General features: G+C 41.1%; 1 protein-coding gene across 2 annotated transcripts in view; it reads right to left on the bottom strand.

Annotated features, from left to right (window-relative positions):
• The window catches only part of CXADR (CXADR Ig-like cell adhesion molecule), a 331,323-nt gene that overhangs the window by 78,427 nt on the left and 237,826 nt on the right, over positions 1–15,070 (bottom strand). The window contains exon 7 of one of the 2 annotated variants that reach the window (XM_069636406.1): positions 5,456–5,642. In XM_069636406.1, coding sequence (XP_069492507.1) covers positions 5,456–5,642 — 187 coding nt within the window. Of the gene's footprint in view, positions 1–1,870; positions 5,643–15,070 lie in introns of those variants that run through there. The other variant, XM_069636404.1, reaches the window with a different exon arrangement.

A 15,070-nucleotide genomic window follows, 5' to 3' on the forward strand; every position in this document is an offset into this window, starting at 1 on the left:
CACCCTGTATAAAACTACTCTAACGCTTTATCATGTAATAGGCGCACGCGATCGTGCGCATCCAGTATAGAATACGTTTCTATCCATAATTACGATTTCACGCGATCACAATTTCACGCGGTCAGATGAGATAAGAGCAATTTTTTCATGCGCACGCGAATGTGCATATTATAACTGTATAGATGTACTTTTACGCTTCAACATGGATTATCGCGCACGCGTTTGTGCGCTTCGAGTTCAGTATACGTGGCAAGCCAGCATTACGATTTTACGGGTTGACATTCTCACGCGGTTAATATTTAAGGCACTAGGATCCTGTCATTGTATCATATTTTCTCACGCGGGATTACTTTGCAAGTACTCATACGTGAAATACGTCTATCCACGTATATTTTCACACGCGAAAGCGTACCATTAGTTATTAGGAGTGCGAAGCTAATTTTTTCACGTGTAATTTTGTTTTCAACTAATAATCCTCAATATTCAAGAACACACGCTATTTGGTAACCCAATACCCAGTGCATTTTTCATTTTTTGAGCTTTATATTAGGGTAAGATAAGAGTTTATTCATTATATTATAATTTTTTTATTTTTGCTTTTTCAGGGATTTATCCCAATGACATATGGAAGCTCATCTTTCACATTATGTGACAGGGGCCTCTTACATGACCATAAGGTAACATGTTTCCACTTTTTTTCTGAGACATACAATGACCATTACAAATAGCTTGATTTATTAATTTATTGTGTACAATAACTAATGGAGATTTTGTACTTATCTTTCTTTGAATCTCACCCCTTCTCTCCTACCCTTTTTCCCCATCCATTTATTGTCTGGCTTTTTATTTTTATTATTTTTACATCTATGTACTTTTGTGTGTATGCATCTCACCTAAAAATGTTTATTTTTCTATGCTGATCTAACTTCAATACTCAAACCGTGTTTTTATTTTTTGGATACATGCACATATTTTCCTTTGTGATTGTTTATGTGTTTATTTTTTGTCTTTTTATGACTTTATTATGATTAAGACTAATCAATAGCCCCGATTTGAAAAAGGTCCTTGGAGGACCGAAACACGTGTCATCAACGTTAAGGGCAATTTTTTCTGAAAAATAAAAAATAAAAAAATAAGTCTTGTGTGCAAGAATCAGGCGCAGTCTCCTTCCAGGTCACCTATACTTCATACTAAGCCGAAGGGAAGGTTGTTCTGTACAATTAAAAGAAAACTCTAAAAAGACTTCACATACAAGCGTCTTTTGAAGGTATGACATGCATGATGCTATTTGTGAGAACCCTGAAGATAAATATTAAAATACATACTGCAAATCAGTAGTTTCAAACTAAGGTAACTAATGTTTTAAATGCATGTAGACTCTTCCCCAGCTCCGGAGCACCGTAAAATTTCTGAATGAATACCGTCTGCCTACAGAAATATGTGGCTGGGTGAACAATGATTGGCAGTTTAAATTTTACAGGTGGTCATGATGAGGAAAACCAAAAGTATTCTAATCAGAGAAAATAAAAGTGAAATAATTAAGTGTGTGAAGTTTTAATTATAGGAAGAACCCCATTGGAATCAAACACAGCAACCGCAGCCAGAGTTTGCGGACCAACTATAAAAAGGTGGAACCACGAACCTTTCACAGGTTCAATACAAATCGAGAGAAAAAGTGAGTTGTATGACATTTTAAAAGTATGCACATGGTTTAGCAATGAAGACAGATTATTAACACATGATTTGTCAAAATCGGTGTCTAGGGGGAAGATGTGGAGAGATTAATTGAAAAAAAGGCTGGGAAAACAGTAAAAGTGCAGTTTATTAGTGGCAACCATTTGAAAGACAAATGAGACTCCAAACCAAAAAATAAAAGCCAAAGACAGAAATGAACATTTTATTTTAAAAAGTACAGAATTTTCTTACAAAACTTCAGAAATCCTTCGAACTGCACTTACAAATCTCATATACTATGCCAATTCAACAAAACACAGATTAAGTTATGCTTTTTGTACAAGTACTGGGAATTGTTTCACACAACTTCAAACTGGCTTCATTCCCTGTAACCATTCCCGACTTGGTGGATTTATATTAACATGCACTAGTGATAACTCACAGGTCGAAATTATTTGGACCGAAAGGCCTCGGACAACTGGTTACAAGAATCAAGTCAAAACGGAATGTATACATTTGCAGCAGAAACACCACAAAAATCCCCCTCCCCCTCCTCCTCCTCCTCCTCCTCCTCCTCCTCCTTCCCGAACAAGAGATTGAAAATCCACCAAGGGTTGCTTGACAAACAAACCCCAAATGCTGCAATGTCAAATGAACATTGAACAACAATTGAATATTTTGGATAGTGTTGGGACAGAATAGAAAGAGCAAATACTTTACTATAATAGAGTTTGACATGGACTTATTTAATAATACATTTCATATTATAAACTACAGTATTACATCATAATGAAACCGTCCTGCATATCCAAATTAAGGTTTTTCTCTGAATCAAGACAAATTGAATCAAACAAACAAATTGATTTGGTCAAGAAATGCCATCCTTCAGGGTACAGTGTTTAATCTCAGCTCTGTTTGCTGAATTCTTCATACAAAAGTTCAAATGTCAAACTCCTGATAAATCAACTGCATTTTCACACTCCGTTAACTTGTTTTTATGAAGTTAGAAGACTAGCGACGAATGTCAAGTGATCAACAATTTACTGCGATTCCACAGATGACAGTTTCAGCAGAACCACTCGTAGGATCTAAAATGCTCAAACCTACCTAAATAAGTCGAGTTTTATTACAAACTTGAGTGAGACATTGCCAGCAAGTAAATGTCCGAGTTAGGAGAGAGTAAGAAACTGCAGCTTTTTAAAATTTTTACTTATTCTTAGATGGAGGCATTGAAGAGTGTAAAGGAATGCCGACAGAATACTTTACATAATGCTGTAAATGCCCTCTGACAAATCAAGAATCAACTGGGCTTCCCTTCATTTTTCTTAGAAGTTATTACAGTAAGAGTGTGGTGCATATACCAAGAAAATAAGATTCAAAAAGGCAAATCAAGGCAAATGCACAAGCATCATTAACAGCGGCTTAGAAACTTTCACACACAAAAGCTCCAGTTCGACATTAAATATCTTTTAAAAAAGGCGCACATCAGAAAGGTCTAAAGCTAAACCTATGTACATGGTAAAGGAGGAAACGTAGGTACACTTGTTCAGTACAAAGAACCAACTTCTATCTGAGATCATTTAGAGGTATTACATCAGTTTTCAGTGCCTTCTCAGGCACATGCAAGGATTGGAGAAAGGGAACCAGCCTAGTTATAAATGATACCTGTTGAAAAGCATCCACTTGTAAAGATCAACTGAACACTACACCCTAGAAGACTGGCCAAAAAGAAAAAAAAAGAAAAAAAAGTGCTACAGAGCAAAGGTAGCCCATTTTAGTCTTGCGATAAACAAGGGTACAATTATACTACAGCCTGTGCTTACTCTGTCCAACATGAAACTTAGGCCATGAAACTAGAAATAGCCCTTATGCAGAACGTGGTGTAAAGTATAATTACCCTTCATTATTTGTACAGCAAAAAAAAAGTACAGAAAATCGAGCATCATAAGGCACCATATTAACATGAAAACTGCTTCATTTGATTTTCTGGCTGGATGGAAATCATGCCAGTGTTTAACTTTAATGTAATTCACAAACATACTTGCAGTGCAATGTATGTGTTCTCTAAATCAAAATAAAACAATCTTAAATATAAGACCTAATTCAGTGCGTAATTAAAGGCATATCTGGGCAAATGTAACTATTCAGCAACTGTGCTGCGCAAAGTGAAAAAATAAACCCACTGCTCATTTTAACATGTAACATGTACTACTTGGTGACATCGTCGACTACCATTTATTTCTTTAAAAATGCAGCCATTACTCTCGAGATCTTATGTGGCAACTGCTATAATCAATCTTGAAAGTCACACTAGTAACTGCAATGTTCCATTACTTGGGCCACCCCTTGTATGGGCGAGATGGGAGAGGCAGGACACATGAAAGTTCACATGAAGAGTATTGTTTATAAACTAAACAAAACCCAACCATTATAAAAAGAACATGCACACAATTCAGAACCTGCGTCAGCTTGTAAAATAAAACAAAGTTAAATTAACACGAATGATGTAAAAAAAAAAATAAAAAGAAGTACAGCCTGAAAAGATTTATAACAAAGGGCAGGCAACTTGCGCATTTACAATAACTTGTCAGTATGAGCAATTTGAATTGCAAACCACCTGATCTACCTGAGGCAAGCTCTATTAAAGATAGGGGAATTAGGCCAAGTCGTGTTGGAAGAGAGATTAATGCGAACCTATACCAAACAGAGCTACATGCCTTTTAAGTTCGCAGAAGTCAAAACCCATCCATAGTACCAAAAATATCATAGTACAAAGATACTTCAGCATTGGATCAGTTGGGTAATTTGTAGTGTTAACTCAGTGTGTAGGAGACAACAGGCTGAATGTGTATCCCCTCTCTACATTTATTTTTTAAGTTGTCAAAAACTGAAGTAAGAATCTTTCCTGATGCTGGGCGTAAAAACAGGACAAATCGCTGCATTTTCATCCAGTTAGATGAAAAAGGTGGCATGCAGAGGAATGCTCTGTGCAATTAGGGACTGCGAGCGACTTGTTGCAGTTTTAAAATCAAGATTAAGGTTACTAGTGCACTCCGCAAGCTTGCGGTAGAAACATGAATGTGTCACAAATTAAAGTGCACTAAAATTAGAATGTCACAGTTGGAATGGGGATTAGGACATTTATAAAGTCCTATAGAACACAAAACACATGAATACACATATTGTTAACCACTTCATTAAAGTGAAATCATCATAGCAATTCGTCTTAATGAACTCAATGGTAGTTCTGCAAGATTTCACTGAATTGATTGTATACAGTAAACTTCCAATATTAAAAAATCAATTAAGAATTTTTAATTCATTGTGTAGGTCTATGACTGACACTGGAATCTAGAATTTGGATTTTCTTTGAACATTTTGACTGATCAAAACTGTTTTTGCTGCAAATTTCAATGTCCCATGTAATGTGAAATGTTTGATTTTTCTCATTCTAATATCAATGTCTGTGCACACTTGCCATTAGATATGCTACATTGAGATGAACGGAAGGCTTAGTGTCTACGTGCTTCCCAAAACATAAGTTCAGTTTCTTGACAAAGGTTTAACTAAAAAAAAGTCCAAACATGAAAAAAACACATTCAAAACTTGTGCACTTCCAGAACTTACTTTGAAGAACGTGGTTCCTTTGATCCCAGTTGAACACAAAATAGAAAAGGGTTATAAATTAAAATGAAAAAATCTAAACTATTGATCCATCTTTGCTTTGTGCAGGAATCATAACTGGAATAGCTCCCATTCTACTTAGAGTTGGAGCAGATACCTTGGCTGTTGAGTAGTTTGGTGCATTACTTGGTGGCCGTTCAAACTCGTCACTTGGTATGTGGCTATACTGAGCCTTGGCATAGCCATCCATGTTCGAAGGAGACAGTGACCCAAGCGAAGAATGGTTGCTTCCAATGAAACTACGAGCTGTTGAGGTGCGGCTTTTTGGTGGAGCAACATCTTCCCTGTAAAACACAATTGCAATAAAAGCTTTACTCATATACAAAGACATTTTGATTGCATTAAAGTGATGCACAGTAAATATGAATATTTTTCCAATTACTTTAATAAAACAAAACATGCACCATAAATACTTGAACAATCCATGTTTTGGTGAACACCAGAATGAGCCCAGAGGAAGACCGATGACAAGGTAACAGTGCCAAAAAAGGAAAACAAGTAACCAGTCGTTTAAAAACCTTAGGTGGCAGAGGAATCCACTCTGTGCAGACAGACGCACCAAGAGAAGAAACAGAATGAACATGCAAGCAATGATACAGGGACACACTTCATCAAGCAGACAAAAAGGAGTTCAAGATCCTTATGCTTCCCCCATCCCCCAGTTACTTTTCATCAACCAGCAAAGACTCTCAAGCTTCCAGGTCTCACTCGTAGAATTAAGCAGAAGAGCCTAAATGTGAAACAAAAGCTAGACCGCAAATTGCTGGTAGAGACATGAAGCATGGAGATGAGGATTACCAGGGAAAGAAAACCCACCTACCATAAGTAAAATCAAATTTATTATTGTGGCCAGTGTATCAGATTTATGCATAAGATATAAATGACAAATAAGAGGAGACCAGCGTTTCCCATAGCAAACGGGATGCCTGAGCACATGCATAGACTGCCCAGCATAACAGGCAGCCTGGTTCCCCATCCTTCATTTTTGTCTTCCAAGTTGGATCAATAGTAGGGGGCAGAGAGAAGTGTACAGGGATCTTAGAAGTTGCAGTGGTTAGAGGGGCTAAAGCACCACACGTGCAAAAGTCAATATTGTAACAGGCGGGTGGGATGGTGGGCAAAGATGGGAGGATTCTGCGCTCACCAAGCACTAGCCACATTGCCAAAAGCCTTTTTGAAGCAATGCATTTCCGGGCTACGTACTAAAATGCTCATCCAAATCAGAAGTACTGTGAACAGTAAATGACTGTTAGGCAGAATTGCAAGCAGTGCCCACTGGGAACACCACACAATTAGGACTACAGGTGTAAGCAAAAACCAACCTTTGGTATAAGTCTGTACCACACTATTTTTGGTAGCGAGCTGAACAGCCAGGCTTCTCACAAGAGGGAATGTGAGCAGTAAATTAAGTTACACAAAAGTATCACAATCACAGTGGTTCAAGTAGACACTTACACTCAAAGTTTCTTGGTAAAAAATACCAATACATTTATTTAAACGATAATTTAGAAAACATTCACTAGTAGAAAACAACTTAATATGAAACACCAATATACTACAGTAACAAAGTCCAAGTTGTAGGGACAGTTTGCGCTCCCCTGAAAAAGGAGCCAAAAGGTACTTCAGTTACTTTCAATGGGAATAAAAAGACATGTTTGTACAATGGATTAGAAAACACTTCTGTTAGGCAATGCAAAGGTTCAGTGTACCAGGAGGGTCAGATCAATTCAATAGGCCAAGCCAAAGTCAATAGTCTAGTGTTCTTAGATAGGACAGATCAGTTCTGTTAACCAACTGAGAAGTCTTTGTAAAAGTTCTCAGAAGTAGTTTAGACAAAAAAGGATATGCTGGGTCATAAGCCGATTAGTCCTGCAAGTTGGGAAAGTTTCACAAACTTTCACCGCGAGAGTTAGGATCTCTCAACCGGATGGCACAGTACCTTAATGTGAAGCAAAAAATGCAGCTGAAGACGTTGGTTCCTGGCAGTTCCTGCAGATCTCGCTGTTCCTGGGCCTCAGTCGTGGGGACAAGAGGGAGGACGTCGGGGAACTCCTGTACTGCATAGGATCGTCGAAACAAACAAAATTGAGTCACTTCAGTTCAAGTAGCCGTTGCTTGAAGACACAAACTGGTTTCCTTCTCCCTGGTTAAACCGTAACCAGTATTGAGAATGGTATCCAGGTGTTTTCTGAGCTGATTGGTCCCACCAACTCAAAGGAAGAAGCCGTTGTTTAAGGAGCTTCTCTGTCGAATGGAGTTCTGGCAACTTGGATTTGCAGCAGGGCTTCACCGGGCAAACCAACGTTCCAGTGGTTGCAGCAGCCGTCCTCTTCCAGCTCGTTTTTGGCTCTTTTGTTCCAGTGATCGACTGCCTTCCATTCCTGGAGACTCGCCTTTTAAACTCCTATTAATTCCAGCCTGGCTGTCATTCACCCAGCAGGGTGGCTGTCTCTGCCAGCCAGCCAGCCAGCATGCATTTGGGTCTCCTGAAAGACTGAACACAGGGAGTTTCGGGCACCTCCCTCACTTCCTGCCCACCCCAGACACTCAAACGCCAGGGGCGGACTTCAGTCCTGAAGCCCGCCAAAGGCTCACGAACAAAGGGACCAAACCTAGTTTGGCGCGTAGAGTTGAACACCAGAATGACCTTTCCACAAAGAAACAGGGGAAAAACAATGACCACAGTATGTTTTTTTACAGAGGGGCCTGGGGTGCCATATTGAAAAAAATGGCGGCCCCGATTTTTAGCTACCGATGTTCGCAGTCGGGAAAAATCATGGTAGTTCGTTATAAAACCACTGCCACCAGCCATTTCAATAGGAAAGGGTAGCTTTTGACAGCTACAAGAGTGTTTAGACCTAGGGGATACTAAGTAACCCCTCCAGCACTGTATAGGAAGATAGGGCATGCTGGGTATATGAATTTAAAAAGACTAGTAAAGTCAATTTAACTTTACATTCTCTGGGGAACAGTAGTTCATCCCAGAGAAGGTATTTCAAACCTTGGGAAGTCCAAAGGACATCCCTGTGCTACAACAATGAAAAGATGATGCCTATGGAGTTATCTAAAACTTCATAAGAAAGAACACAAGAGTAAAAAAAACACATCAAAATACAAGAGTGGAAAAAAAAAAAAGGCTCACACTATCCAGGCAAGAAAATCAAGTCCGCAAAATCCTGCAAAATTGCTGGGGGTCTCTAAGGTGAAGGGAATACGCTAATTTCTGACAATTCTCCCTAACAAAGACGTTGTACTAAACAGTACATTTAAGAAAGCCACACAAAATTACTAAGGGGCTGACACCCACCAGTTTATGCCTGAGTTACAAAACCTCCCAACCACTAAAAGCCTACTTAAAGCATGAAAATAAGCACACTGAAAGCAAGCGTCCCCAAACAGCACGATCCTCCCCGCAATGAGTGACAATGAAGGACTCTCCCAAAATGGGAATAAGGCCAAGACAGAGTGCGGGTGAACGTAAATGGGAGTTTATCAATCAGAATTGGGCATGCAAAGAACTCTGCAAACTCCGAGAGCGCTCTGTCTGACAATAGCAAAGACAGGCGTATATATTTACAAAAAACGTCATCGAAACCTACATACTATAGGGGGCACAAGTTCATTGGGATTGGGTGGCGACGACTAACTATAGGTGCTGCTGCGGTGTGGTTGGTCTTGGCTGGAGGACGTCACTGGTCACCCTCGTGGGTTGGGCTGGGCCTGGCAGGTCGGCTTGAGTTCATCCGGGCGGTGTTGGTGTCCCGAGGCGGCCTGTGGCAGAGATGAATGCCTTTTCTGACTTACTTGCCCTCTGCCGTGCACACTGCAGTCATTCAGTCATTTACAGTTTTATTCTCTTTAGTAAATCTTTTAATAGGTTAATGCAACACAGGAGGAATGCACCTTGTGAGGGATCTGGAGATAATATATCGTGGCTTGGTTACTTGTGATCTGTTGACCGGGACCATAGGTCGAGGGGCTAAGCTTCGGGGACTGGGGCGGGTGGTACAGGTCTTTCTGTCTTGTTAGAAGTGATTATGGATGTTTCGCTGTGTGTTGTCAAAGTGTTGGGTGTCCGGATTGCACAGGGCCATAAGTCTGAGACAGTCCGGTGGGTTGTGGGGTTTATGAGGGGGCGCTTGAGTTTAAACTGAGGTTTACTGCTGTGCTGTAAATAATGCAGGTGGCTGGCCGCGGCCTTGGGTGCTGGTGTGGGGCTACAAGTCTTTGAAGCGGCTCCAGTCGGGTCGGGGGAGGCGTGATAACACAGAGCGGGGCTCCGTTCTCCTGTCTTGGCAGCCTTCTGATGGAGGGAGGGGGATACATCGAGACCTTGTACACTTTCACAAAGGTATCTCCCTCGTGTGTTGCGGAATATAAGTAAAGACATCGCAAACATTTGAATACTTTCTATAATACTTATTTAAAATCACTTCGAAACATGCATTTAATCTTTGCTGGGTGCATTTCGATTATACCCAGTTTGAGCATCATATTTGTACATTAGACTCTAGCAGCTACAGTGTTTCAGTTACATGCATATACATTCGTAGTAAATGAGGTAGTGGTTAGATAAGTGGAGTACATAGAAAACGACCCGCCACTGTACGTGACGGTGGTGGCATATGAGGGGCTCAGACGTTCACACATGATACGTGCACTCTCGCGCATTCTTTTCATGGGTTCATAGTATAGTTGTATCCGCTTTCTCGTGTACTCTAGCAGCATTAGCTTTAGTTATGGCGCGAAACCACGTGAGGTAGGCTGCCCAGTGATACACACAACGAACAGACCCCTGGAGTGTTCCTTTATCATTGGCATCCACCTGCAATGGTGCGAACTCGCCATAGCTTATATCATGGGAGCATACTCTCTCATTTTAATACATTCTACAGGCATTTGTATTTTGTGGAAGAAAGAAATAATGCAAGAGGTCTTGACATTAATATATACATATATATATATAAAGACTGTCTGCCATCAGAGGACCATTTTACTGTTCTTTCTCATTGTTCAGGCCTGCTGGCCGGGTCATGCTGATAGTGCGGGTACACTGCGGGAGGTGAACTGTTACAATGTTAGCGTATTGCGCTAGCTCATGTCCGTCTTGTTCGTGGGAACGTGCTCGCAGCGGATCTGCCAGGGTGCTGCGGCAACAGGGATGTTCTCCAAGGGTGGGGGCCGCGCTACAGTGCGCTGAGCTCACACCATCCTTACCGGGCAAAGAATGGTTTTTGGGCCTAGCTAAATTTGTGTTGTAATCAATACATGTGGGCATTCGATACGTGTGGGCAATGTCTCCAGTGGATGAGCCCTCCACCACCTGGGCCCGGGTGGCATGAGGGAACGCCCAATGGGCCATAGCCCTCACCTGGGGAAGAAACGCAGGCGAGAGGGGTCTCCTGGACCAGCCCTTCCCTACAACACCAATGACAGCCTGCAGCTCAGTACATTGGGTGTGGTGGATATTTGCATCTGAAAAATCAGAGAAATTTTCCAGAATACAAGGATGGGTATTCTACAGATTGCCACCTGGCGAGGGTATAGAAGCCCTAGCTTTTTACATTTTTATTAAATGAATAAAGTTATATGGGTAAAGTTAGGAAAGGTCTCTTAGCAACTTTCCCTCCATATTCTATGGACCCCCAAACCTTTTGCTTTTCACACTAATCCGACTTTTTACAGTAAAGTGAAGCCTTCCGCTTCATTCGGCTTTTGCTCACAATATTATTGTTAGGGTGGATTTTAACTTCTTATGCACAATTTCCTCCACATGCGAGGGCCCCAGCACCTTTTGCTGGACTACTGGATTTTTGGTATATTCCCATGAGCGAGTGGCATCTTTTTAAAACGTATCCCAATTATAGGGTAAAAGAATAGATTTGTTTATAACTTTTTCTTTGAGTTATATTTCCCTCCAGGTTGTATGGCATCTGTCTTGACTTTTGCATCAAACACTCTGCAGTGTTGCTGGGAGCCCATTGGGCTTCCCTTTATATTTTCTGTAATAAGGGGGATCTTTTATCCTTCCGATCTTGAATATTGACAGATCAGCACACCCCAACCTTATGTGGAGTTTTGAGGGGTTACACTGTAATCCCTTTCTCACTACTCCTGTAACTTTTTTGGTTACAGTGAGAAGCTAATTTCAATGGCTGGTGACAGATTTCATTCTACCAACTTGTGTAAATGTTGCTCCCTGGTTGTCCTCACAGCTGCAGTAATGCACAGACGTTTCTCAATTGACCCAAAATGGAGACTGTTCTTTTTTTGCCAATTCAAGATGGTGGACTCCTCCTTATATCCAGACGCAGGATTCCACACCTTGAAGTCTCCTCAGCAGAGTGCAAATGAGAAATCAACTGGACGGTAATTGTTCTTCACTGGTGTCTTGAAAAGGGCACCAAAATCACAGAACCCTGAAGAATCCTTTGTCTGAATGCATACATCTTATAACAAATGGCGCCCGTAACGCGGGGCTTCACTAATGCTGACTGATAACATGGAACAGAGGGTTTAGTTTGCAAAGTTTTGCAGCTGGCTTGTTGATCCACTTATCGATTTTGCTGAAGTCGAAGTTTGAACATTGTGTGCAGCTGTGTTTTTTGTTGGTTTGTGGGAATAGATTTTTTATGTTTTGTCTTTCTTGGGGATGTTATGAATTAGAGTATGCTTCGTGCACAATGTTGTTCACCGTAGGAAGGGGAACGCAATTGTCTGACTTTGAATTTGGAATTGATCCAGCGCAGTATTTCATGGCTGCCAATTTTTTGGGGGGAATGAATGTACATTTATTTAGCCGAGCTAGAGAAACAGTTTTTTTCTTGAAGACGCTTGTGGTATTTTGTTTGTTTGGAACTCGCAGAGATTGGAAAACTTGGAGACTGGGAAACTGACACTTTTTGGGGAAATCTGACCTTTGTTTTATATTCACATTTTTGGCAATTTGACGACTATCTGCATGTTTAGAGAAGTCTTGGAACTTTTTTTTTTTTTAAACTCACTTGGGTGTCGTGAGGTTTGTTTGGAGAGAAATCCCGGGGGTGAATATTAAAACTGCAGAATGAGATCATTTTTTAATGGCTTGAAAGCAATAAGAAATCGGCTTAGAAATCAGCTTGAGGCCTGGGAGGAAGTTTCGTCGGCACCAACCATATTAAAAGTGAATAGTGAAGTAGCTGGAACAGAGATTACACCATATATTAGTGATTTGCGAGCAATATTATATCGTCTCCGACAAGATTGGGAAGATGTCCCAGTAGCAGACCCATTGACATTTTTGTCAACAGAAGTGATGGGTGGGAACAGAGTTCCTAGAGAAATGAATATTGTTTGTGGGGAGAAAGTTACCTCAGGATAAGGATAAAAATAGTGTGACCCAGAAAGCAGTTTGTTCCACTCATAGGGCAGCAATAAATGAAGAGATTGCAGCAACAGCAGAGCAACAAATGCAACAGATTGAACGAGGGGTTTGTCAGGAAATGGAGGACATGGAGAGTGCATTTTCGACGGACATGAGTACATAGAGGGGTTGCCTATGAAGATTTGCATTGTGAAACTATTATTGGCGAGACCTTTGCATGGAAGCAGTTATGTGCATGGAGGCACTTATGTGAAAATCTTTGATTTGAATAGTAATGGTATTTGTAAGGACATTGTTGGCAGGATTAGTAACACCAGTATTTTGCCTATGTTATTGAGTGAGAACTTTGTCTAATGACATTGAAACTTGGATAGCATTGAAGGAGAACATGAATAGAATGAATCGTGCCAAAGTTGGAGGTTTTGAGACACAGGTTTGCATAGAGAGAAAGGGTGTTTATTTTTTTATAGCAATGCAGCAGAAACATTGCGCGGGACTAGCCGACTTATTTGAGAAGGAATGTTGTTTGAATCTGAATTGTATTGCACATGTGGGAAGCAGTGTTCATTTGAATGAAATCGATGTGTTTTTTCAACATGAAGTGATTCAGCATCATCGTGAATACTTAATGTTGAAAGGGGAATGTGTGGCTAGAAGACATGGAAATGAGAAAGCAATGTAGGACATGGAGTGCAATTGTATGAGAGGAATGCAGTTGTGAAATTGTTTAATGTGCAATTTTTGAAATTGCAATTTCTGGAGTATGTGAAATTGGCGGTTTTTTGCTTTGAAAAAGACAGGGATGGAGGAATGCATCATGAGGCATGAGAGACAGGCATGATTAGACAGATGCACTGATAGACTGATACACTAGAACATACACAGAGAAACTAGCATTGAGGAATTTGAGAGACATGGGGAGTTTAGAACTAGCTATGTGCAACAGTGCACAATGGAGAAATGCTATTTTGTTTTTGTCTTTGAATACATCTGAAACTGATTTGAAAACTGATGCTTGCACTTTTGTTCTCTTTGCATGAAATCTGGAGAAGACACCTTGACCAGACCGATGACTGGCCAGATTGCGTCGCACGAAATGACCAGACCATGATTGTGCAGCATGACGACTGAAAGCAGCATGACCAGAATGATAGACTGACCAGACCAGATTGACCAGACCTTGATGAAACTATGTGACTTTGCATGGCTGTTTTGAAGCAGCACCGAAGAGGGACTGGCCTTTGTCACCTTGTGATGCGACACCATCTGACTTTTGCTATGCTTTGCAGCAGCACTTCTGGGGAATACCGACCGATTTGAGGCCTTATAGGGTGTGGCTTTAACGCTGTGCTCTGAGAATCTACCCAAAATACGTGCTTGCTGTTTGATTTCTGGCATGACAACTATAGCCATGGAAAGGGAAGATCGTGACCAACTTGAAACCGACACCTTGCAGCATTCTGCGCCAAGCGAGAATGAGCAGTGAAAGATGTTCAGCAAAAGGAGAAATTAGTTTCTGAGCTGCTTTGTAATCTGCAGCGAGAAGAGAATCCATTTGGAATGCCTTACCTTGTGAACCAGACAAGTTTGGGCCGGAGGAGAAAAGAGAAATGGGAATGGGAATGAGCAAGAAGACACGCTCTGAAAGTATTTGAATTCATGATGCTAACAACGTTTGAAAAGCAGTGAAGCTTTGTCTCTTGAGTGAAAGAGAGAACATTGATCTGACACCATGGTGCTTTGAAATTTGCACTTGCATTCAACGTTGGCTGGTCCCTCATTTGAAGAGCAGGGACTGGCATGGCATGAACTGGAATACTGGCAACAGCATGACCTAGCAAGGAAGGAGAGAACTGGAAGCTGGAGTTTGGCCTATGGAGAAGGGCCACTGTGCATGGAATTGCCACTGGAGAGTTCCCATCTGCATTGTTTTGCAAACACTCGCCTTTGTTCCCAACATGAATGGAGAAATGGGAATGGAGGCCTAGGGAAAAGTGAGCGTATGAGCTGTATCAATCTGCATCAACTTGAAAGCTCTGACACGCGGTTTTCCCGGTGGTACCATTGAAAAGTGAAGGACCAGTGCGACCCCGTGGGGACAAGCAGGGGGCATATGGTACCGACACAATTGATGCTTGCTCCTGCCATTTTGGAGCTCTGTGCAAAATCTCATTAGCTTGCTGCCATTTAATAAGCAGGCCAGCCTGAACTGGCCTGAAAACCTTTGCTGAACACACAGATATGCTCATTGTGACACATTTGTGAACACTCGCTCGTTGACACGCTTTGTTGACATTCCTTGGCTGAAACTTTTGCATTAGAACTGGATTTGTACTGACCTGGAATACA

This window comes from Ambystoma mexicanum, chromosome 7p, assembly GCF_040938575.1.
Source record: "Ambystoma mexicanum isolate Mex_15411 chromosome 7p, UKY_AmexF1_1, whole genome shotgun sequence".
Taxonomy (NCBI): domain Eukaryota; kingdom Metazoa; phylum Chordata; class Amphibia; order Caudata; family Ambystomatidae; genus Ambystoma; species Ambystoma mexicanum.